The sequence below is a fragment of the Pristis pectinata genome, chromosome 9, assembly GCF_009764475.1.
Source record: "Pristis pectinata isolate sPriPec2 chromosome 9, sPriPec2.1.pri, whole genome shotgun sequence".
Taxonomy (NCBI): Eukaryota; Metazoa; Chordata; class Chondrichthyes; order Rhinopristiformes; family Pristidae; genus Pristis; species Pristis pectinata.
This window is the reverse complement of record NC_067413.1, coordinates 6,937,532-6,964,196: the sequence shown is the minus strand read 5'-3', so window position 1 is coordinate 6,964,196 and position 26,665 is coordinate 6,937,532. Positions and strand designations below refer to the sequence as shown.

General features: G+C 38.4%; 1 protein-coding gene across 2 annotated transcripts in view; it reads left to right on the top strand.

Annotated features, from left to right (window-relative positions):
- Nucleotides 1–26,665, top strand: part of stk3 (serine/threonine kinase 3 (STE20 homolog, yeast)) — a 305,893-nt gene that overhangs the window by 23,157 nt on the left and 256,071 nt on the right. For both annotated transcript variants that reach the window (XM_052023496.1, XM_052023497.1), the window contains 3 exons: nucleotides 17,915–17,995; nucleotides 20,923–21,051; nucleotides 24,464–24,578. In XM_052023496.1, the coding sequence (XP_051879456.1) occupies nucleotides 17,915–17,995; nucleotides 20,923–21,051; nucleotides 24,464–24,578 (325 nt within the window). The remainder of the gene's footprint in view (nucleotides 1–17,914; nucleotides 17,996–20,922; nucleotides 21,052–24,463; nucleotides 24,579–26,665) is intronic.

Here is a 26,665-nt window from a genome sequence, read left to right as displayed (position 1 = left end):
GAGCCTGAGGGCACATACCACCAGGCTCGAGGACAGCTTCTGTCCCACTGTGATAAGACTATTGAACAGTTCCCTTATACAATGAGATGGACTCTTGACCTCACAATCTACCTTGTTTGACCTTGCACCTTATTGTCTACCTGCAATGCACTTCCCTGTAGCTGTGACACTTTACTCTGTATTCTGTTATTGTTTTTACCCTGTACTAACTCAATGCACTGTGTAATGAATTGATCTGTATGAGCAGTATGCAAGACAAGTTTTGCACGGTACCTCAGTGCAAGTGACAATAATAAACCAGTACCAATACCTTTGAACTTTCCCCCCTCACCTTAAATGCATGTCCTCTTGTACTTGACATTTCTATCCCAGGGAAAAAGATTCTGACTGATTCTGAAAGATTCTACCCTATCTATGCCTCTCATAATTTTATAAACTTCTATCCAGTCTCCCCTCTGCCTCCGATGCTGCAGAGAAAACAACCCAAGTTGTCCAACCTCTTATAGCTAATATCCACTAATCCAGGCAGCATCCTGGTAAACGTCTTCTGTACCCTTTCCAAAGCCTCCTCGTCCTTCCTGTAATGGGGCGACTAGAATTGCACACAATACAAGTGCAGCTTAACCAAAGTTTTATATAGCTACAACATTACTTCCTTTACTCTTATACTCATTGTCCCGACCAATGTAGGCAAGTATGCCATGTGCCTTCTTTACCACCCTGTCTACTTGCATAGCCACTTTCAGTGAGCTATGGACTTGGACCCCAAGATCCTTCTGTACATCGATGCTTTTAAGGATCCTGCCATTAACATACATTTGACCTCCCAAAGTACAACACACCTTTGCGTAAGGGTAAGAGTTTGGAGGTATAATTTTATGGATGAAGAACTCGCACCCCAATACTTGTACCTCTCCCATGTTTCTGTAACACAACTCTATGTAATTGTTTTCAAATTCTCCTTTTCTGTTGATATTTTGGTGTTACTTGGTTTTCTTTTGTCACAAACTGCATACCCCTTTCCATATAAATTCCTGGAAGGTTTGCAGAATATATGGTAACCTTTCAGAGTCATACATTCAAATAGCAAACAGTCCCTTTTGCTTTCCAAGATTGTGCCAATCATCAAGCATCCTTTGTACCCATCCCATTTTATTCTCCCTACACTCCCCTCGACTATCCCCAGATTCTACCATTCATTTACACATTAGGGACAATTTTCATCAGCCAATTAACCTACCAAACCGCATGTCCTTGGATGTGGGACGAAATGACGACCCAGAGGAAACAAATGCAGTCACAGGGAGAATGTGCAAACTCCACACAGACAGCACCGCAAGTCAGTATTGAACCTGAATCAACGGAACGGTGAGGCAGCAGCTCTCCAGCAGCACCACTGTGCTGCCCCTTTTGTTTAGTAAAATGCTACTTTTATGTCTTAAAATTCATTTTGCATAATTGAATACTTTGTCCCTTTGAACATTTGATAAATAGTTAAATGATAATAATTAAAACATCAAACAAAAATACAGCAGATGCTGGAAGTCTGAAATAAAATCAGAAAATGCTGAAAACACTTCACAGGTCAGGCAGCGTCTATGGAAAGAGAAACAGAGTTGACATTTCAGAATGAAGACCCTTCATCAGATTTGAACCAAAGGTGTTTGACCTGAAGTGTTGGCTCTCTTTTTCCGTAGATGTTACTAGACATGCTAAGTGCTTCCTGTAATTTCTGAATATTTGATGTTGTATATTTGCTTAATTATACAGTTTCTGTGCTATGGAAATTGTAAAGAATATGAAATAGTATCAGATTTTTGAGAGAAAGTGTATTTTTCCTTCCTTGGAAATCAAAATGGTGGCAGGTGCTAAATAAAAGTGAAACTTCCATTTACCACACTGACTATATACAATGGAAGTTCTGTGTAATACAGTGACTGCAATCGGCATAAATCCTTTCCCTGCAGTTGCAGTTTAGATTGCTATTGATGCTCCTTTTTGGCAGAAAGGAAGAGGCCGCAGTTCATGAAAAATGGTGACATGCAGTTTTTAAATGTTTGCTCTTGCTGGAATAAGGACCTTGTCGCTATTGACTTATACTTAAACAACAGCTATATAAGCAATAACATGAGAGAATAGAATGAGACATGGGTGTTTTTCATAAAGAAAACACAGGATATATCTTTGGATAGAAGCCCAGATAATTATTTAGTAGATTAACATAGTAGATGAAGGCTGCAGAACAGATGGGGTGACATAGTTGAAGTTATGGAAATTCAGAGTTTCCAGATGGATAGAATTTGTCCTCTTTAATTTTTCAGGTGATGGCTAATTCAGTTTTTCATGACCTTCTTTTCAATCGCAGTGAGGAGAAAAGCCCAGATATTTCCAGTAGGTTGTGGTTATTAGTTGGCTACAATTAAAAGAATACAGTTCAGAGGAAGAAACAAAAGAGGCAGATGTTTGGTTTGAATTGTGTGGTTTCTGTAATTCCTGTTGTATTAAGTAAAAAGTTATGTGAGTTTGCAATCAAGATAATAGCTGTGCTAGGTATCATATTGCCATGACCACTTGGTGACCGAAGGCCAGTGGCTCTGATGCAGCAGTCGTTGGTTGTGAAAAAAAGTTTGTTTTCCAGACAATACTGGACTTTTGAGGAATCAAAGATTAAACCACCTGCAGAATAGAATTTTAGTATCCTTCACATTCAGTACCATTCCCTGAAGCTGTAAAGGATGAAACAACTTTTGGCTGATGCCATGGATTGCTGCCAATCCAGATAGCTGGCAGATGTCAGTTGCTTTCTGTGAACTAGTTATTGTAATTTTATGGAGTTTGTGATAAATTTCTATGAAATGCCACAATCAGGAACATATCTCTTCTTTCTCTGTGTTTTGTAGGGGTATTGTGTAAGGAATCCCTAAGATCTCAGTATGTGCATAGAGTTCTTACTTTATGCCAAGGTCACACTGAATCATTTCACTCAGCCATTGTGTAAATCTAAAACAGAGAGAAATCAGATACTGTAGGATCTTTTTTTTGCACAAACAGCTCTGCAGGGCTGTTAGATTTGGCTTATATTTGTTTTTCATTTTAGAGATTTACTAGTTAGACTAAACTTATGCTCGCAAATTTCACCTGCTTAGCTTTCATAGTGTATTAGTTACATGTAGTGGTTTGTGGTAATCCATCAGCCCCATATTCATTTTCAGTGTTGCATCAAATTTTATTTGTGTTAAAAATGTTTTCACTTAGCACTGTACTTACAGGAACATAGGACATTTTATAAACATTGATGATTGGTCCAACAAACCTGTTCCTTTTTAGTTGATCTGCTTTCTTGGCTTATTACCAAATCCCACAATCCGTTCTTTCTTCGGAAATTTATCTAGTTGTCCCTTGAAACCATTTATATTTGCTTCAACAACATTCATTGGTAATGTATTCCACATGTTTACTAGGCTTGGTGTGAAACTTCTCTTTGATTCCCTCTTTACCCGCTGAGTTAAAATTTTCTGCCGAATATAGTACCCTTCATGAATATAAATTGCCTGAATCAACTCCATTAAATTTCCCCATTTTATTTTCAAAGCCTCTCTTGTCACTTTGTCTCATTATAAACAAATTCAGCTTCTTCATGATGGTACCATCTTTGTTATATTTTACTGCGTCTTTCAAGAGCAAATAATGTTCCTGTTGAAAACTAGAACAGCACAACTCCAAAGCACATCTTTCAAGGTGTTTTACTACCCATGCATTGTTTATAATATGCAGTCTCTGTTCTTTGGGTAACCATAGTAGGTCCTCTGAACAGTAATAGAATAAATGATCAGTTAATCTATTGGTTGAAAGATAAGTTTTGGAAAATGCATGTTTTTCTTTAATTAATACCAAGAAATATTTGCATGTCTATCTGAAAAGGCAGGCATTGTACCTGGGTACTACACTGAAGAATTGGTTCAGGTTGGGTGCTGAAACCCTTTGTTGTGATTTGATCACAAAATAATAGCGTATAATTCACACTTAAAAATTTTAAATTGCTCAGAATCTGTTTTCATCTTTCCTCCATTACTAGTTATGCCTGTGGTTTGCAAACTTCTGAAATTTTGCTTCTAGAACTCTCATTAAAGTAATTGCTTAATACATGAAGGCAATCCCTACATGATCTCCTGTTCCAACGGTTTATAGTGATCCTGGTTTGCTATTTTCATGCAATTTTCTGTGTAGCACTTTGCACTCCTTTCCACAATTGCTTCAGCTATTAACCCTTGGCCAAGAAACTTGAAACAAGGCTTTTTTAAAATGTAATAACTCACTTTTCGTTAGATTTCCTTTATTGACAGGTCTACCAGTTTCTAATTTTGCCTTGATCTTCTTAAAAATAGTTTGAAAAGGTCTTTTGTCCCATTAACTGGTCACTTTGGGAAGTCCATTTTAAATATGCATTTTAATTGTTCGTTTCTTCCAAATTTTGTTTGTCTTCTCTGATGTATTCAGTACTTTTTAATAATAACCCTCCTTCCAATGTTAACAATCCTAGGCTTTCAACCTCCATTCAAGGCTTAGATATCTTGATTTGTCCACTTTGGTTGTTTTCTATATTGCCACCAATCCTGCATATTTTTTCTGTAGTTCATAGAACATAGAACATTACAGCACAGTACAGGCCCTTCAGCCCACGATGTTGTGCCGACAATTTATCCTGCTCTAAGATGTACCTAACCCTTCCCTCACACATAGCCCTCCAGTTTTCTATCATTCAAGAGTCTCTCAAATGTCCCTAATGTGTCCGCCTCCACCACCTTGCCGGCAGTACGTTCCATGCACCCACCAATCTCTGTAAAAAAAAAACTTGCCTCTGACATCCCCCCCATACCTTCCTCCAATCACCTTAAAATTATGCCCCCTCATGTTAGCCATTTTCACCCTGGGAAAAAGTCTCTGACTGTCCACTCAATCTGTGCCTCTTATCATCTTGTATACCTCTATCAAGTCACCTCTCATCCTCCTTCTCTCCAAAGAGAAAAGCCCTAACTTGCTCAACCTAGCCTCATAAGACATGCTTTCCAATCCAGGCAACATCCTGGTAAATCTCCTCTGCATCCTCTCTAAAGCTTCCACATCCTTCCTATAATGAGGCGACCAGAACTGAATGCAGTACTCCAAGTGTGGTCTAACCAGAGTTTTACAGAGCTGCAATACTACCTTGTGGCTTTTGAACTCAATATCCCGACTAATGAAGGCCAATGCACCATACGTCTTAACAACCCTATCAACCTGCATAGCAACCTTGAGGGATCTATGGACGTGGACCCCAAGATCCCTCTGTTCCTCTACACTGCTAAGAGCCCTGTCATTAACCTTGTATTCTGCCTTCAAATTCGATCTTCCAATGTGTATCACTTCACACTTTTCCAGGTTGAACTCCACCTGCCACTTCTCAGCCCAGCTCTGCATCCTATCAATGCCCTGTTGTAACCTACAGCAACCTTCTACACTGTCCACAACACCACCAACCTTCATATCATCAGCAAACTTACTAACCCACTCTTTCACATCCTCATCCAAGTCATTTATAAAAATCACAAAGGGCAGGGGTCCCAGAACAGATCCCTGCAGAACACCACTGGTCACTGACCTCCAGTCAGAATACACTCCATCTGCAACCACCCTCTGTCTTCTATGGGCGAACCAATTCTGAATCCACACAGCCATGTTTCCCTGGATCCCATGCCTCCTGACTTCCTGAATGAGCCTTGCATGAGGAACCTTATCAAACGCCTTACTAAAATCCATGTACACCACATCCACTGCTCTACCTTCATCAATGTGCCTTGTCACATCCACAAAGAATTCAATCTGACTCGTGAGGCATGACCTGCCCCTCACAAAGCCATACTGACTGTCCCGAATCAGCCTATGCTTCTCCAAATGCCCATAAATCCTATCTCTAAGAATCTTCTCCAGTAATTTGCCCACTACTGAAGTAAGACTCACTGGTCTGTAATTTCCAGGGTTGTCCCTACTCCCTTTCTTGAACAAAGGAAGATCCTGTGGCCAGTGAGGATGCAGAGATCATCACCAAAGGCGCAGCAGTCTCTTCCCTTGCTTCCTGTAATAACCTTGGATATATCCCCTCCGGCCCTGGTGACTTATCTATCGTAATGTTTTTCAAAAGTTCCAGCACATCCTCTTTCCTCACGTCGACATGCCCTAGTGATTCAGCCTGTTGTACGCCATTCTCACAAATGTCAAGGTCTCTCTCACAGGTGACTACTGATGCAAAGTATTCATTAAGGACCTCCCCACCTCTTCCAACTCCAGGCACATGTTTCCTCTTTTATCCCTGATTGGTCCTACCCTCACTCTAGTCATCCTCCTATACTCCTATACTCTATGTGTGAAATGCTTTGGGGTTTTCCTTAATCCTACTCGCCAAGGCCTTCTCATGCCCCCTTCTAGCTCTCCTAAGTCCTTCTCCTTCCTGGCTACCTTGTAATTCTCTAGAGGCCTGTCTGATCCTTGCTTTCTGAACATTAAGTAAGCTTCTTTCTTCCTCTTGGCAAGATATTCTACGTCTCTTGTCAACCATGGTTCCTTCACTCTACCATCCTTACCCTGCCTCAATGGGACAAAGTGTACTTGGAGTCCCCAGTGGTGGGAATGGGGGTGAAGAAAGATCTGCCATATTGGTGCCTCAAGTAGCTTCCAGTATCTTGGCTAATATTTACCTTTTAATATTCTTAACTAAAAAGAACGTACTGCATTTCATTTCCCCTTTTGGACATCATGAGTGTTCTGTAGCCAATGAGGTAATATTAGAAACAAATGTAAAGTACCAAGCTTCTACCCACAGCAATGAGATAATGTTAAGGTGCCATGAATTTAGAGACATTGATTGAAGAATAAATTTCGGCCAGCAGTATCAAAGATAGCTCGCATGCTCTTTTTTGATGATGTGCCTTGGGACTTTTTAAAAATCTATACGCATGTGAAGAGTTCAGTTCTTCATTGGAAAGGTAGGTCTCCCGAATGTCTGCAGCACGCTCTCAGTATTGCTTAAAAGTGATTGTAGATTTTTGTGCTTGAGTCTAGTGCTGAAACCAAAACTTTCTGACTCTGATTTGGAAGTGTTACCAAATGAACCACTGCTGATATTCCTTAGATTTTGTATTGTATTGCTCATGTCGGTGTGATTTTCATTGCTGTGGTCTAAATCTGCCAGCATTTTTTTTTAACCTAAAACAAACCACAATTGCGTTGTGGTAGAAATAGATGGCTGAATAATACTGAAAGAAATATCTGGTGTAATATTTTGAATATTTATATTCAGGTTAAAAAAACTTAACTGTGAAGTCAGGAAACTTCTGCATTTCTTTTTCTCAGCTAATTACATAATGAAAGTATTATTTTGCCGTAACCCCACAATGGTTGCCAAAACTGCTTTAAATGAAAATGCCTTATTTAATATTTGTTCTTCCCCTCTCAGAGCTTTTGTTTCCTAATTATAATAATAAGAGGTTATTTTCTTTACTTTTTCTCTCCCAACAGTATTTGTTTGATTCTTGGTGAATCAGTTTGTAATTTAGCACTGCTAGTGTGGTTATTTCCACATTGGCAATACTCCAATGGTTCCAGTGACCAGTACCTGAATAGATAATTATCTGCTTTCTCCCCAGGTCTGGCCACAGTGTCTGCAGCTTGCTATTAGTGACATGGCTTTTTGGTAACATGAGATACGTTTGCTGTTTAAAAAAAACTTCCTTTGTAGTCGTTTGAGAATTTCAAATTAATAAACAATTCTTCAGAAGTTTGAAAAGTACTTTTTTTGTGTGGCTTATGATATTTTTAAATCCATTAATTTCCCTTGAGAATATGGTGGTGAGCCACTTCTTGAACTGCTGCAATTCTTCTGGTAAAGCTACTTGCATTGTGTTTGTGTAGGTAGTTCCAAGATATCAACCCAGCTGTGCTGTGTTTTAAGCTGTGCTGCAGACTTAACGCACAGATATACACCAAGTACATAGTGACGTATTCTGACCATCCACTCACCGTGAACACAGACACATCATCTTGTGTGCACTCTCTTCCTCAGCTCCTCTCCCTAACCACCCCTACCCCAATTACCGTGATCCCCTCTCTCAAACTTCCTACCTCTGTCTCCCTCAAGTCTCCCACTCCCTTGGTCCCCTTCTCCCTGAACTCCCTCCCCTTCGTTCACCTCTTTCCTGGTTAGTCCGTTCTCTTTCCCTTCCCCACTTGACTCCCACACAACATACTGTTCCAGCTGCCTGTTGCTTGCTCTTTCCAAGACTGAGGCCACTTACCACCTGCTGTGGCTCACCACCTTCACGGGTTGTACCCCAGTTGCTTCACCGCTGCCTACACCCACATCCAGCAGCTGTGCCACCTGAAGCCAGCAGCCTAGCCCAAAATCTTCTAGAATTCTCCTGAGGTGCTTGCACATATGTCACTGAAGATCAACATGCAGGTGCAGCAGGTGATTAAGAAGGCAAATAGTATGTAAACTTATGTAATGAGAGGGTTTGATTATAGGGGAATGGAAGTCTCATTGTAATTGTCTCAGGTCTTGATGAGATCACACTTGGTGAATTGTGTACAGTTTTAGTCTCCTTGCATAAGAAGGTATGTACTTGTCATAGCGGGAGTACATTGAAGATTCACCAAACTGGTTCCAGGGATGGCAGGGAATAAGGAGAGATTGAGTATGCTAGGACTGTATTCTCTAAAGTTTAGAAGAATGAAATATCTTATTGAAACTTGCACAGTTCTGAAAAGGCTTGACGATACAGGGAGGATGTTTCCCGTGACTAAGGAGTCTAGGATCAGGGGATATAGTTTGAGAACATGGGGTAGGCTGCTTGAATTTTTTCACTGAGAGTGTGCTGATTCTCTGGAATTCTCTATCCTGGAGGGCTGTGGAGGCTTAGTCATCAAAATTATTTAAAACAAGAGATCAATAGATTTCTGGATATTAAGGGAATCAAGAGATTTGGTGATGGTGCAGGAAAATGGCACTATGGTAGAACATAGAACAGTACAGCACAGGATAGGGACAGGCCCTTCGACCCAAGATGTTGTGCCAAGCTAATTAAACTAATGATGTCTAATTAAAATAATCCCTTCTACCTGCAGATTAGATTGGAAGATTAGCCATGATTTTAAGGCAGATTTGAAGGGTTTGAGAGCCTCCTATTTCTTTTGAGATTAAAGACAGGAAATACCCAGCAGGTCAGGCAGCATCTGTGGAGAGTAAAACAAGAGTCATCAACCTGAACCATCTGTTCTGCAGTTTTTGTTGAAGCAAGTGAGTTATTTTGTTGTCTCTAGATTGTAGTTAAAATAGGTTTCACTTATTAGCTGCAAGGTAGTTGTTTAAAGTGCTTAATTTGTTAATCCAATATGGTGTAGAATTCCTCCCATAAAGATGTAGCCTCTGAATTTAGAAGGAAAGGATTCTTATGAATAAGAGGCCAAAAGAATAAAATAAATTATAAACTACAAATTATCAACAATTTCTCCTTGCTTTTTCTTGGCATTCATATGATATACCATGTGTTAAACTATTGGCTTTTTCTTAATTCACACTGCTTCAGTAGAGGATAATTGAATTAGTGTCCCACATGATGAAAAGTTTTTTTTTTGGTTGATCATGATTATGAAGTATTGCAGGAACTTCTATTACATTGGAATTTGGACCCAATATTCCCTATGAATTGAATTTTAATATGAACTTCATCACTTTAATTAGAATAAATGCAATTTAACTACATTGATTCAAATTGACTTGAATATATGTTCGTGTGTGTGTGTATTTGTGCACGGTGGGGTTAGGATCTTGCTGCTGACTGTTACTACTTCACTGTTTGTATAAATTAGGATGTATTCATAACTGCAATTAATCTTGGTCAATAATTCCTGATGGAACTTCAGCAATATAAGCATTTTAAGATCTGAGTTTGTACTAATATTTTAAAAAAATTAATCTTTTTTTAGGTGTCTTGGTACCATAAATCACCTCCAGCTGACGGGGATTAGGCAACTTGATATTTGAGATCTATCAATTATGGCCTGAAATGATCCCCTAGGTGATGTGTGAAAGTAATCTGTGAGAAATGCCTACTAGCGCCTATAAATTTTGTCATTTATTTAGGGAGTGGCTGAAAATAGCCTTTTGGTGCGAAGGGAATGATATAATTTGCATTCTGCCACTGAAGATCATAGTGGTAGGAGCAACTTGAAACAGTAAAGAATTCTATTGATTAAATGTTAGAGGATATTAGAGCATATTTTGAAGAGAAATTTCTTTTTTTAAAGTGCAATACGGCAAATAAAATTAAAGACTTACATTAATAAATGCTTCATGATGTCTGAAAACATTAAATGCCTCCTGTATATCATGAAATTCTCTGAAATAAAGTAACTGTTAAGCAAATAAGGCACCAATCATTGGCTACTTGTGGCAAAGTGATGGATTACCAGTTCATCAATTTTGTTGGAAGGAAAAATTTCAGCCAGAATATTAGATATTCTCCCTGTTCTTCTTCACTTAATATGCAGCTGAACCCCTCTAGAATGGTATGATGGAAACTCAGTGGAATAAATAAACTTCGTGATAACATTATGGAGTTCTTCCATTGTTTATTACTTGAAAATCAAAATAACTGCAGATGCTGCAAATCTAAAATAAAAGCAGAACATGCTGGAAATATGAAGCAGGTCAGGCTGCATATGTGGGAAGAGAAACAGTTAACGTTTCGGGTCTAAGACTGTTCAAAGGTCTTTGACTTGAAATGCTGACTCTGTTTCTCTTCTCACAGATAGGCCTGACCTGCTGAATATTTACAGCGTTTTCATTTTTTTCCCCACTTGTTCACTTTTTCAGGGTGTGGGTAAGGCCAGCATTTATTGCCCACTCCTAATTGTCCTTCTGAAGGTTGTGGCGAGCCACCTTCTTGAAAGGCTGTAGCCCTACTGGTGCAGGTATTCCTGCATTGATATTTGGTAGGATGGTATGCAACTTGGAAGGAACCTGCAGGTGATGGTGCATGTGCCTACTGCCCTTGTTCCTCTTGGTAGTAAAGTTCGAGAAGTGCTGTTGGAGTTGGTCGTGACTATCTGCAGTGCATTTTGTAGCTAGAAACGTTACAGCCATGGTGAACTGGTAGTAAAGGAAATAAATCTTTATGGCCATGGATGGAGTGCGATTTATGGGCTTGCTTTGTCCTGGATTGGAGTTGAGCTTCTTGAGTGTTGTTGGACTCATCCAGGTAATAGAGAGCATCGCAATCCTGCAGTGTATCTTGTAGATGAAAGGAAGTGTGTCACTTGCCACAGGATACCTTTTATTATAGCCAAAATTTTAATATAGAACATAGAAAACCTACAGCACAATTCAGGCCATTCGGCTCACAAAGCTGTGCTGAACAAGTCTCTACCTTACAAATTACTAGGCTTACCCATAGCCCTCTATTTTTCTAAGCTCCATGTACCTATCCAAAAGTCTCTTAAAAGACCCTATCGTATCCACCTCCACCACTGTTGCGGCAGCCCATTCCACATACTCACCACTCTCTGAGTAAAAAAACTTACCCCTGACATCTCCTCTATACCTACTCCCCATCACCTTAAACCTGGGTCCTCTTGTGGCAACCATTTCCACCCTGGGAAAATGTGGCTGGTCCAATTGAGTTTCTGGTCAGTGGTGACCTCCAAGATGTAGTTGTTGGAGGACCTGAGAATAGTAATGGCAACGAATATCAAGGGTACGTGGTTGGACTCTCTCTTGGGGATGGTCATTGTTAGGCACTTGTGTGACATGAATGTCACTTACCAGTTATCAACCCATGGCTTAATGTTGTCCATGTCTTGCTGCATGTAGGAACAAGCTGTTTCATTTTGTTAAGAGCTGTTCTTATCAGTGAACATCCTTTACGACAAAAAGAAGGTCATTGATGCAGCAGATGAAGATGGTTAGGCATAGGACCCTGCCCCAAGGAACTTCTACAGCACTGTCACAGGGCTAGGATGTTTGACCTCTCCTGTATGAAAGCTGTTACCCTGACATTGTAATGTGTGTGTTCAGGTATCTGGAGTGGATGTAAAACCTGTTTTTATGCAGTGCCCATTTAGTCATATCGGCCACCAGTTAGAAGTTAATGCTGTGGTATGAAAGGGAGTTAGGAAAGCAATTGGCTATTTTGATTGTTATCAAGTCTAATTTCAGTGAGGTTATTCCTCTGATGTTTAATTATGAGCAAAATGTCATTTTCCCCACCTGTACACGTCATTTGCAGGTCATCTGTCGATTTTTTTTTTTGCTTTATCACTAAAATTATTCCAGTAATTTCCTTCAGTAGAATTGGTGAGAACGTTTTTTTTACTTGACGATACGACTTTGAAGAAGCTGAAGGGGTATTATTTAAATATTTGTTTGAAGCAATCAAATTTAGTATCACTGACTTATATGACGTGAAACTTGTTGTTTTATCAGTACAGTGCAAAGACATGAAATTACTATAAAATAAATAATGCAAAGAAAAGGAATAACAAGGTAGTGTTCATGGGTTCATAGACTATTAAAAAATCTGATGGCAGAGGGGAAGAAGCTATTTTTTTTGATACTTTAATGAGATACTTCTTCAGAATTCATCTTCTGGCAGATCCGCTATTTAGAAATTCTGTTAGTTTCTTTTAAAATTATCCATCTTGCAATGATTAGAACAATTTTATTTTTGTTTGCACTACCTGATTATATAACTGATTGATAGCTCAATTATTTATAATGTAAACAGAATGTTAGAAATACTTAACAAGTCAGGCAGAGTCTGTGAAGAGAGTAACAGAGTTAGCACTTCAGGATCATGATCTTTCAGATTTTCAGAAGTTGCAGTTTTTTGCTCTTCAATTATCTTTATCTAGCTTTAATCCACATACCTTAATTTCCTTGCATATGAAAAATACTTCATTGTCCAGTTATACAATTTCTATTGACACAGCTTCCTCTCCTCTGGGACAGACTAAGGATGGAGTTCCCTTGGTCCTCACCTTTCACCCCACCGTCCTTAATATTCGACAGATCATTCTCCGCTACCTTCAAAGAGTTTCCACCACCAGATACATCTTCTCCTCTCAGCATTTCAAGGGGCCATTCCCTTCACGACTCCCTGGTCCACTCTTCTGTTGTCACCAACCACCCCTCTTCTTTTTGGGCACTTTCCCTTGCAACTGTAGGAGGTGCAATGCTTGTCCTTCGTCTCTTCCCTTCCCACCATAGAGGGACACAAAAAGTCTTTTGAGGTGAAGCAATGATTCACTTACACTTCACTTGCAATCTGGTGTACTGCGTTCGGTGTTCACAATGTGGTCTCCTCGACATTGGAGAAACTAAATGCAGATTTGGTGACCATTCTGCATTCAATCTGCAGCAGTGACCCTGAGTTTCCTGTTGTCTGCCACATTACTTCTCCAACAGAATTAGAATTGGGTTTATTATCACTGACTTAAGTAATGTGAAATTTATTGTTTTGTGGCAGCAGTACAGTGCAAAGACATAAAATTTACTATAAATTACAAAATAAATAGTGCAAAAAAAAGAATAATAAGATAGTGTTCTTGGGTTCATGGACCATTCAGAAATTTGATGGCGGAGGAAAAGAAACTGTTCCTAAATTGTTGATTGTGGGTCTTCAGGCTCCTGTACCTCCTCCCCGATGGTAGTAACGAGAAGAGGGCATGTCCTGGATGGTGAGGATCCTTAGTGATGGATGCTGCCTTCTTGGGGCACCACCTCTTGAAGATGTCCTCGATGGTGGGGACGGTTGTGCCTCATCCTGACCTATTTGTCTGCTGCCTCCTGTCCTGCTACAATGAGGGCTAGTGCACACTTGAGGCCAGCACTTCATCCTCCATATGGGCACATTGCAGCCTTCTGGACTCAATATTGAATTTTACAACTTCTCAGTCTGTATCATCAATCTGTAGCATCAGCTTGTTTTTTTTTACTTTTTTTTCTCTCTGGAAGTGGAGGACATGCCCAGCCTGACCTACCGGGCATGTCTGTCTGCTCTGCATTTCACAACTCCCATGCAACTCCTTGTCTATGTTCTTTTGTCTGTGTCCTTGCTTTGTCACTGCTGATGTTGACTCATTGACCAGTTAATCTTGTTTACAGTTTAACCCCATGGTCACATCGGTTTTACCCTATCAGAGACTTTCACCTCCTCTATTATTCCTACAGTTTAACATGTTTCTTTTGTCTATTTCCCAGTTCTGAGGAAGGGTCTTTGACCTAAAACATGCATTCATTTTCTCTTCCCACATATGCAGCTTGACCTGATGAGTATTTCCAGTATTTTCTGTTTTTATTATAGTACTTGTGTTGAGTCAGTAAGTTGTGAGATTGAGTGCACAGCCAAGCCTAACATTTCAGTGCTGGGTTCTGAGATGTATGTTTCAAACAAAACATCGAAACAACGACCATCGCCCTGCTGAATTCTTGGATGCTCTTTGAACTGTACAATACTTTACCTGAATGATGTTCATTCTTCAACCCATGCTACTTTGCAGTGTGTAAAATGCCCATCAACAAAATAACAACAAAAATTCTTTACAAGTTATTAATTGCCTGAGAATATCTTTGTTATGGAGACACAGGAGACTGTAGATGCTGGAATCTGGAGCAACAAGCGATCTGCTGAAAGGTTGAGCAGCATCTGTGGGGGGGGGGGGAAGGAAGTGTTGATGTTTCAGATACAACATCTGTATCAGTACTTGGTATTTTTGCTAGTGCAGAGACATATCTTTGTTATGCTTTTGCATTAGTTCAGTTTGTCATGAATTGATTCGTACTGACTGGGTTCTTGCAGACTTCTCAAAATACATTTATTTCATCTATCTTGTTTTTCTTTATATCACTAAGTGCTCTTATGTTGAAATCTTCACTGTGAATTTTTTTTTAAAAGTCACTAATTTATTAATTGGTATTTTTTTTAACAATATTTTTCAATCAAGCTTTTACCTAACAGATTTAGCCTCTACAAATAACATGGCTTGGATAGCTGAATCTTGGGTGATTTTTGCTTTGTGCTGTTTAGGATTATGCAGTTGATTTTATTTTCTTGATGTATCAATATTTCCACAATGAAATCAAGCTTTGCAGTAAAATTGAGCTTTATTTTCATTATCACAGAACCATTAGGAAAGAATTAAAACTGATAAGGAAGAAAGGGATTAAATTGTTTTAGTGCATTAATATCTAAAGTTTCATGACCTGTGAAGGTGTACTCAAGAAAATAATGTATGTTTGCAGGTTAACTTGCTATAAAACAAAGCATATGACCAAGTTTTATTGTGCATATGACAGTCTTAGTGATGTCTTCATTGTTGGTTTCCTGATGTGGTAGGTGATATTGTGGCTTTGGAAAGAGTGGACATGCAAGGTTACAAATGTTCCCAGCTTGAAACACTTGTCCAATTTAGTGCAAAGAGCTGGGTCTCTGCACTACAGAGAAGTACAGATGTGCACAATTTGTTTGATGTTTATTACAAATATGTATTTGGATGGAACAGTTTTTAGTTGCAGAAGTTGAGGAATGGCCTCTGTGTTATAGCAGGAGTAAATAAATGCTGGGTTCTTTGGCAGAGAGATGTGAACCTGTGAAAGAATTAAACAGCTTGTCTGGTGAACATATGATTTATTGAATTCCTTCAAATGAAAGCTGGATCTGAAAATAAAAAAAAAAACTGCACATGCTGGTGAACTATAGCTGTCTTGGGTAGAGATCATCTCAGAGAAGAAGGCATCTTTCACTGGTAATCAAAGCCACTGTGGATGCCTGGATTAGCTTTAAATTCCTAAAATGTTGGAGATAAAATCTCATCCCCATTCCAATTTTGTCAGGATACAGCCAATTCTCAATTTATGAAAGGGTGCATTCCTGGAAAAAACTTCGCTAAGCAAGATTTTGTAAATAGAAAAGCTTAAGCAAAATGCATTATGTGCATTGCAGTACAGTGTATTTCTCCACATGGAAAATGGCTCATTGTTCATTTAGCTTGAAAATGCTTTGTAAATTGAAGGTACAGCTCCAAATTCAATGATACTATAGCGGAAATTCATAAATTGAACAAATCCGGGAATTACTATAATCTACCTTTCCATCCCACCCCCATTCTCTAAGAAGATAATATAGTTCTGGTAGTTTGTTCATCAAAAAATGTTGATATATCAATGCATCATAATATTGTATGACAGGGTGGATTGTACTATTTTGCTGATTTTCATATATATTCTCAAGAACGTAAGAGGTGATATGATGGATTTGTCCTCAGTTGAGTTTTAATGAGGAAAAGATTTCCCTGCTGAGTGATTTGTTACTAAAGGGAGTGAATTAATATAACTATCAAAAAATTGTGGAGAAATCAGAGGATTTTTTTTCAGCACAAGTTTTTTGCGTTGACAGAAATAGTAACACAATCAAAATCTACACTAGCATTTAAAAAGAAAGTAAGTAAATATTTAAGAAACACTGTTGTAAATTGTAGCTAAGATAAGAACAGGAGTTCAATGGCTAAATCTCACAGAGCTAGCACAGGCACAGTAGGCCAAATTGCTGCCTTGATGTTGGAAATTTCTAAGATGCTATAGTTGAAAACTTTTCTCAGTTGCAAGATCTGAATAGATGCAGCTTGCCTGGGATAAAATAGTAAATATACTGTACAGTTATGACCAACATGTTTTCTTTACAGTATTTTTGTGAGGAAGGATCAAATGAAGTAATATTCAGAACATGCAAATAAACAAGTTACTTATTATTCAAATCTCAAAATTGTGCTCTTGATTTGTAATTTCTCCTTCATCTGGTGGAACTTTTAGTGGGAAATAATTTGTTCCACTGTTGAGCCATGAAGAGGATGAAGGCTAATATTAAATTAGCTTTGTTGGAAATTGAATTGGTTGATGGAGATGTGATCAATGCATTGAAAGGTTGAGAGTGCAGAGATGTGCTGATAATCTCCATGCGCATGAGGTGATGAGAAAAATAATTAAAAAACTGCTTTACAGGAACAAAGTTTTTTGGGAGTATTTTTGAGGCATATTTGTGGATGACAGGATCAAAGATGAAGCTGGAAGCTATTTATATCAGATTTGGCATCAATAAATTTGGTTAGGAATTTGGAAGATTCCAGGAAAATGACACAGGATATTTAGAATAAGGGACTTTTTGGTACAAGAGCAGTTGACAAAAGTACGACTGGTTCGTTTAAACAAAGGCTTCACTAAACATGGGAGGGGAGAAAGGAATAGAAGGATATGTTGATGGGTTTCGATCAAAATGGGTCCAAGAGGTTTTGTGGGACATAATCAGCCCAGTAAGTCCAAATCAGTGTTTATCTTTTTTTAATGTGCCATCAATGCCAGGTAATATCTGCTTTTAATTGCAGGTTTAAAATCATATCTTTTAGAGGAACGAGCAGACTGCTTTATTACTTGAAATGCTGGAAGAAGTCAGCAGGCAGTATCTATGGAGGGAAATGGACAGTTGACGTTTCACCTCAGACATTTCAGTCAAGACCCTTCATCTAGACTGAAAGAAAAAGAAGAGATAGCTGGTATAAAAAGGTGGAGGGAAGGGGTGGAGGAAGAGCTGGCAGGTGATAGGTGGATCCAGGTGAGGGGGGTGAAAGGCAGATGAGGGAGAGAGTGTGAGAATGATGTCAGAATCTGGGAGGTGATAGGTGGAAGTGACAAAGGGCTGAGGTTGATAGAATCTGCTTTATTACTAATTTGATTTGAGTGGAGTTAATTGTACATGGTATATGAAGGAGCAGATGCAAAAGAGACCGTATCTTATTCCCTGGTGTCTTAACTTCTTTAAATCATTTTTTTTAGCAAGTTGAAAAAACTGAGTGAAGACAGCCTCACAAAACAGCCGGAAGAAGTTTTTGATGTATTGGAAAAGCTTGGTGAAGGGTGAGTGGTATAATGCCTCAGATTTCGTTTGAGGAAATAGTATTCTCTGGATCCTTTCCTCCTGTTATACTTAAGTTACTGAAAGCTGAAGCTGTTATTCTGCTTTAAAGCAACATGGTTTGAAAATAGTCTTGGTTCACACTGTATGTAATAACTTATGTGCTAAGCTTTCTGATGGGAACTTAAGCCAAAATTTAAGTTTATTTGCCTCACCTGGAATATGCAAACCAAATGCAAATTCAGCAGTATTATCTTTCAATTTTACTTTTGTATTCTATATTGCTGCAGAATGCGTTTTTTGTTATTTCTTAATTTGATCAAAATTATCCCTAAATGCTTATGTTTTTACATCATTATATATTGCTTTGTACAGTCAAACATGTTGATTATTTAAACTCAGTCCTTCATTGCTGTTATTCCTTAATAAGTGAATGATTTTGTCAGTCAATTTAGTCACCTTATGTGATTTTTTTTAGAAATTCACAATTGAAGAGTAATTAGGTTGGAAATAAATTGAACAGAAGCCATTATAGTTATCTTGGAGAAAAATATAAAAGTTGCAATCATTTTGAATTGGGTTTATGTTGTGACAAAGGTCAGTAACTTTCCATTTTGTATCTGTAACTTTTTCCCAAGCTGAATTTATCCTATCAGCAGTGCAGCTTTGGGGAGCTTGTGACTAGACACGAGATAAATTTTTAAAGAAAGAAGTAGAAGAATAGACACTTGGTACTGTTGTTGATTATGCCCTCTGTAAAGGCTTCCATCCCTTATTAATGGGAGATGGAGGAAGAGGTTTGGGAGTATCTGTTATTTGCATCTTGAGAGTCGGAGGCAAAGAGTGAGGGAGCAACGTTTTTATTTAAGAGGGAAGATTTGAATATGATTACCAAAGAAATAGAATTCAAAACCATTGAATTCAGAAGGAGGGAGGTATTGTAAAATTTATATAGAATCCTGCTTAAGCTAGGTTTTGATTACTGAAACAAAAACAGAAATGCTGGAAGAACTCAGCCAGTCAAGTAGCATCTGTGGAAGAGAAACCAGTTAACATTTCAGGTCAAAGGCCCTTCATCAAACTGAGAAAGAAAAAAAGCAAGTTAGTCTAAATTACAGAGAAGGTGGGGGAGGCTATGGATGGGACAAAGGTAATGTCAGTAATAGGGTGAAATGATGGACATCTATTGGATGGACATTTAAGCTCCTTTGTCTGTGTAATGTGTTGCTAATATTGTGAAATCTGGGTGAGGTATCGTCTGGCTATTGGGGCGTGCTTAGCAGGCCAGGATTACTGCACAGGTATCCATGCCACAGAAATGGTGGAAAAGACTTAAATCTTCAGAATTATGAAGGGGTTTAATCGAGTTCCTAAAATTATTTCCACTACTGGAACGAGGAACTATAAATATCATAAATAGCAAAATACTGGAAGAACTCAGCAGGTCAGTCGGCATCTGTGGAGGCAAAAGGTGTAAGTGAACTTTCTTCATCATGGCTGAGAGGGAAGAGGAAAGATTGTGATTGTAGAGGAAAGATTGCGAATATATAGCAGTATGGGCAGTGGGGTGGGACAGAGGCTGGTAGGTGATAGGTGGAATCGGATGGGGAGGGGATGATGGGCAGGTAGAACCAGATGAGGGAGCAAAGGTGGAACCTAGGTTGGTAAATGATAGTTGGAATCAAGTGGAAAAGGAATGATGAGCAGATGGAACCAGATGGGGGGAGAAGGGATGGGAAAGGTGAACAAAGGGAGAAGAAAACAGGTGGACAGATGAGTGTGCATAGGAGGAGAGCATGAGGGGTGTGGGTTACCAGAAAATTCAATGTTCATACCATTGGGTTGCAAGTTACTAATCATGAGATGATGTTCTTCCAGTTTGTGTTTGCCTCTCTGTAGCAACAGAGAAGGCTAAGGACAGGCAGATCAGTGTGGGAGTGGGAAGGAGAGTCAAATTGACATGCAGCCAGAAGTTCAAAATGGCCATTGCAGACACAGCGCAGGTGTTCTGCAAAATGGTTACATAGTCAATACTAGGTTACACTATTGTAGATGAGGCCACATCGTGGCACAACTGATAGAGCCAGTTGCCTCACAACGCTTGAGACCTGGGTTTAATCCTGATTTCGTGTGCTATATGTATGGAGTTTGCACATTCTGCCTGTGACCGCATGAGTTTCCTCCTGGTGCTCCAGTTTCTTCCCTCGTCTCAAAGACGTGCCGGTTGGTAGGTTAATTGGCCACTGTAAATTGCCCCTAGCATGTGGGTGAGTTTTAGAATCTGGGGGAAGTTGATAAGAATGTGGAGAGAATTTAAAAAAAATGAGATTAATGTTGGATTGGTAAAAATGGGTGGTTGGTGGCCAGTGTGGACTAGTGTGGCAGAAGGGCTTGTTTCCATGCTGCATCTTGCTGTGACTCTTATGACCATAGAAACCTAGGCTCATTGCACTAGAATCCTGTTCTTGAATCCCACCTTTAATTTACCTACCTCTGAAACTGCTTAAAATCTGTCTCTTAGTTCCCCCAATAAGCTCTCCTCCTTTTGGCTTGGTATGTGTTTTTCCTACCAACCCTTCGGCACGTTTTCTTCATTAAAAGTGCAAGAGAAATGCAGGTTAGCTGAATAATTCAAATTAATTTCCTTATTTTAAATTGCATTGCAATAATGTAATAAATATGATTGTATGAAATGAAATTGATACTTGCCTTAATTGCCTGTCACTTCAACAAATGGTAAATGGTTGATGATTGACATGGGCTGTTTGAAATATCTGGCAGTTTTTTGAATCTAATTATATTTACTTTAGCCATTAAATAAAAAAAATAGATGGATGTATTTTAATGCAAATATTTAAGTGCTGTATTATCTATTAATTTATTTGGTACATAATAAAAATCCTTCTCCTTTTCCTTTTCTTTTTTCCAGATCTTATGGTAGTGTTTTTAAAGCAATCCATAAAGAATCTGGACAAGTTGTTGCCATAAAGCAAGTGCCAGTGGAGTCTGACCTACAGGAAATTATTAAGGAAATTTCAATAATGCAACAATGTGATAGGTATGAGTAGTGGAATGTGGCAATTCCACTTAGCAGCATAGTGTATTTTACAGATGTTCAACCATAAGTGTTATAATTTAGTAAACATGTAAAGCCAGAGTATTATAGAGCTATACTGCTTTCTTACTATTTTTGGATCAAGACTGTTGAATTGAAATAGAGTTGCTGTAACATGGGTTTGTAACATCTGTCCTTGATCTTTAACTTTTCTTTGTTCGTGGTTTTTCATAGATGTCTTTGATACATGTTCTGAACATTCATGTTTTCATGTTTTGTTTTAAATAAGCTATTTTGGTACTGCATTTTAGAGCTTTCCATTATTACCCAGTTTTACCAATGAGCTGCTAACTCAGTGGCTATCAAAGAATGTGTTAATCCTGTAGCTACTGGTCTAAAACCAGCAACTGCAGAACCTGTTAGAAAAAGGCATTGCCTTGTTTGTACTGTTTGGCATCAAAGTGAATTCTTACAGCTCCACCCATTGTTAAGTTTTAATTGGTTTGAGAGTGTCAAAGTATTTCAGCCAATTTTGTGCAAATTTCAGAAGTACTTAGAATGGTTAGTTCAGTATTGGATTTGTTCCCTGTGCTTTAATATCCAGTTTGCATACAACAGATTTGCTTGTGGGTGGGGGGGAGGTGTGGAATGGGGGTGGGCTTTTACTGCTGCTCCAGAGTTTGTCTTGAATCTAGCAGTGTGTATTAACTTGAGCAAGGGAGATGTCTTTTATCTCCAAAAGGTGGAGGCACTTTAGCTAAGACAATCTCTAGCTCCTGAAACAGGAACAAAATTTAGCATTGAATTGTTACAGATCAATGAGGTAGTACACCAGGCACTGGTAGAATTAATGTCACTGGGACTCTCTGGTGGTCTGCTCAACTGCATAGTTTGACTCTGTTCAAATCAAGGGTCATTCATGAAAGTGTATTTGAGATACCCATAGAAATTTATAAAGTAAAAGACTTTACTCAGCCACATTTTCTACCATTTATTGTGTATTCCCTTCATTTGCTTTTCTTTCCCAAGGTCTTTCGTCATATTTCTTCAGATTAAATTCTAATTGTCACTTTTCTGTCTGCATGACAAATCTATTAATATCTTCCTGCAGTCTATAGTTTCTTCCTAGCAACCACACAGGCAATTTTTGTGACTTCTGAAAATCATGGGTTCTAAATTTAAGTCTAAATCTTTGGCAAAAACCACAGAAAATCAAGGGGGACCACAATGAACTCTGTGCAAGCCCTCTGCAGCAATTTGGCAGTTCAAAATCTGGCACCTGCTGAAACAGATAGGAATTTGTTGTCAGGTTTAAATAACATAGGTGAAAATTATTCTGACTTTGGCTTCATGCTCTGGTCTTAATTAAATGTCTCAAACAATAGAAGGCAGTACCCACTGTCACTGATTGATTAGGTCGTGCATTTATAAAAAGCAAAGAAAAATTCTGTTTCTTTTCTAATGTCATAAACTATCTTTCTCCTGCTGCTTGAGTTGTTACAAACCTGAGAACCATTTGCTTGAACTGTTTTCTACTAATGTTGACAATATGTAGATCAATGTGGAATGGCCTTCCAGGAGCTGCAAGGAGAGAGGGGATTTCTGGTTCATTCAGGATCCTTGAGGGAATCCGTGCTCACCTGTCTATATTGACATAGCTGTGTCTACAGATACAGCTAATCAGACCTGATAACATGTACCCTTAGTACAGCCAGTAATGTATGCGGTAAATTGCAGCCTTAAGCTTGCATGGGACCTGTCACTTTTAATTGCTGTTACTTTGTAGTCATTTGTCTCTTGTGAAAAACATCTGATACATTAACACATATTTTTGATTATTTTCCCTCTGTTCACTCTTTCATATATAATATGATACTTGCCTTTGCATTTTAATTTGATGCTCCCAGCCTCTTTAATCATGAGTGTATGCCTTATGCTTGCTTAACCAAAGGATTTTATAAATGAATTGATCTGAGAAATAGCTCACAATTAACTATTCAAGTGGGGTTTGTTCTGTTTAATACTTTTTTTAAAGTATTATTAACATCAGTAAAGGAATTTGGGTTTATGGATGTTTGAAATAGGGAAGTTAATATCCTTGATGAATGCGAAATTAAATCTTAAGGATTGCTATGCATTGGATATTTTCCCCAGGTACAGGAGTCCATAAATTTACAGTGATGTTTTAATTAACTACAGAAGAGGTCATTTGAAAAAGCTGCATTGTCCTCTATCTCTCTCAGTTTGTATAGAGTCTGCCTTTTCTAACATTATGCAGCAGATCATGACAAGTTGGCATTTGGGTTCTGTTGAATTTGTTAATGTCTTCATATTATCTCATTCTGGAATGTAATACTTCACACAATCAAATCCTTAGTTAGTAATATTATTCAGCCATCTGTCTGCACGGATTACCTAAAGACATGCAATATAATCCACCTGATGGTGTTTTCTTAAAAGTTTGATTATGTAATGCATGCAGGTGCATCCGCCTCTTCTGAAAATTGGCCAATAGTCCCACTGGGACAATGTGGTAAAGGATCTTTAGGGCTTACCCCATTGTAAAGGTTTCATATGCACTGTGGTTAGTCCTCACATTTAAAAAAAATACATCTGGGTCCCATTCATTAAAAATAGCAACCTGATTCAACTCTGGACAGTCAAATGGATGTTTACAATGTCTGTGCCCTTTAGGGCAGAATTTTATTTTTTAAAAAGCTGGACTTAATTCCTCAGTGCTAACAGGCCAGTAGCTAGCTTTGATAACACCGTGTTTGCAGTAACATCAGATCTGCATTGTGTAATTTATGGCACTTAACGATTCTACTTAGACAAGGTATGGGTCTATTTAGGTCACGTTGCATGTGCTGATTGTCTTGCAGTATGTCTTCAAACTGATCTTAACTAATCTTGAAACTTGTCTGTTCCTGACTTTTCCAAATCGTTAAGAAACTATATGTCTCTGTAGGAGCAAATCATTTGAAAGGTTGGGCATTTAAAAATTAATACAAAAGGAATTACAGCATTACTTGCATAAGCTTGTATGTTAATAATGAAATGACCGCAGTTAATGAGACTTTGGAAAATTAAATTAGGTTTTCATGTTTCTTCTCCTGATCAAATCATTTGCTGGAAATTTAAGAATCACATTAATAAAATCATTGGATATCCTTAGTGCAGAATTAATAACTTCATATGAAACACTTTAAGTATTTTTCATGTAAGGCAGGAGAATAGCTTGGGTGTCTGGTGCGTCTCTAGTACTGTGGACGAAGCTGTTGCGCAGCTAGAAAAGGGGTTGGACCAGGGCCGGTTTTCCTATCTATCTTTAGTTTATCTTAGAGAAAATCAGGCCCTTTTGGGGCAGATAATGGGAAAGTTACGATTTTTAACAATTATTTTGTTTTATTTTCAGTGCTTATGTAGTGAATTACTATGGCAGCTATTTTAAAAATACGGATCTCTGGATAGTTATGGAATATTGTGGGGCTGGTTCTGTGTCTGATATTATCCGACTACGAAACAAAACAGTAAGTATGTTAAGTTTGTCAACATATGCTTAAAACAATGTAACTGATTTTTTTTTCCTCCTTGCAGAATATTGAAATAAGTGTAATGAAGGAAAACAATGAGATTATCTATTCTGGTAGAAAGAATAGAAAAGTAGAGTATGGTAGGTGAATGGCGGTGTTCAGACAGATCTGGGTGTCTTCACACAAGGAGCACAAAGTTAACCTGAAGATGCAAGAAGTAACTAGGGTGGCATATTGAATATTGGCCTTTTTATTGCAATAGATATAGAGTATTAAAGTAAATGTCTTGCTACATATTGACAGGGCTTTGGAGAGACCATGCCTGGAGTATTGTGTATAGTTTTGATGTCCTTATACTTACCCTGGAAGTTGCAGCAAAAGTTGAAGCAAGAGATGATTATAATATGGGTCTTGATAGGGTAGATGCTGTGAAGATGTTTCTGTTGGTGGAGAATCTCAAACTAAGCAGCATAATTTCAGCATGAAGGAATTTCTTCTCTGACAGTCGTCATTCTTTAGAATTCTCTAGCCCAAGCAGCTGTGGGTGCTGAGTTATTAAGCATACTGAAAGCTGAGGTAGACTTTTGACTATAGGAAAATTGAAGGCCATGGGAATCAGACAGGAAAGCGGATGTAAGGCCAATGATCAGGCCTGGATGGCATAGCAGGCTTGAATGGTAACATGGTCTACTTTCATTCCTCATTTCTTAAGAAGTGTGACTTTCTTCAGAAATCTCAGAAAGTTTGCAATTCTGTAATTTAAAATGTAGGATTACATTAAATTTCAAATGTTGTGAAATAAAGTGAAACTTCTTGTGATTCAGTGTTGAAGTAACTTACTTGCTCACACTGAACAAAAATGCTGGGTGATTTGTTGTTCCTTTTGCTGGTCGGAACTTACAGGCATTATGTGATAAAGATGGTTCTGAAGAATATTTCATGAAGTCTTATTGAACGCAGAGGAAATGTTCAATATTACAGCACCCTCCTCTGATTTAAATTTGCTACTACATATTAGTTAAAATGTTAGTGGAAAGATGTTTGCTCATAAATCAAAATTTATTTTCATCAGTCTGCAATTTTATAAATATATTCCAGTACTTTTTTTTAAATCATGAAACTATCACAAAGGATTTTGTTTAGCCTTCAGTGTCTCTGTCTGCAGGAAAACATCTTTTTATAAACTCTGCTGAAAGTAGCACAGGGAATACTGACAGAGGGTCAGCTCAACAGTCCAAGGAAGCTGAATTAATGTCATTCAGCACCCTTCAGTGCCTTAGCTTCAGTTATGCATTTTAATCAGTGCCACCTGCAGTTCATTTGATAGTTTCTGAGTCAGAAGGCTATGGGTTCAAGTCCCACTCCAGAGACATGAGCAGAAAGAACTTAGTAGAATTTGGGATGCTGAACAGTCAGAGCTCTCAGTCTCTTTGAGGCCCAACCTGCATTCAGCTGGATATTAGTCATGTTTGAGAGCAAGGGAGTTATTCCTGCAATCTTAACCAATGTTTACTCTTCAATCAAAGTCAGGAAAACCAATGATGTTATGGTTTCTTATTGTTGTTTAGGGGACTTACTGTGTGCAAATTGATTACATAGGATAAATGGCATAAAAAAACAAACTTTCCATGCTGGTGTATAGCCTTCTCCTGCTCTTTTTCTATTAAATCTTATCAGCATACCCTTCAATTCCTTTGAATTCTGTTGAATGCAATGATTTTGGATAACCAGCCTTTCCAGTTCTGATGAAAGGTCAATCATGTAACTAACTCAGTTTTTCTCTTTCAGGGTATTTCTAGCAGCTGCAGTGTTCTATATCTCACAGTTCCAGTATTGTTTTGTAACCTCTTTCCTGTGAATTCCCTTTTGGATTTCTTGGTAGCTCTTTTATGTCGATGGCCTCAAGTTATGCTCTACTCCATGGAAACATTCTCCCTGCATTTATTCTATCAAAATGTTTAATAATCTTAAGGACTTCCATTAGGTTGTCTCTTAGCTGCCTTTGCTCAAGAACCTGTCCTGGTATGTTTACCCTTGCATCTTTGTAACTCTTATTTGCAACTTCTCCATTGTCTGCCCTTCCT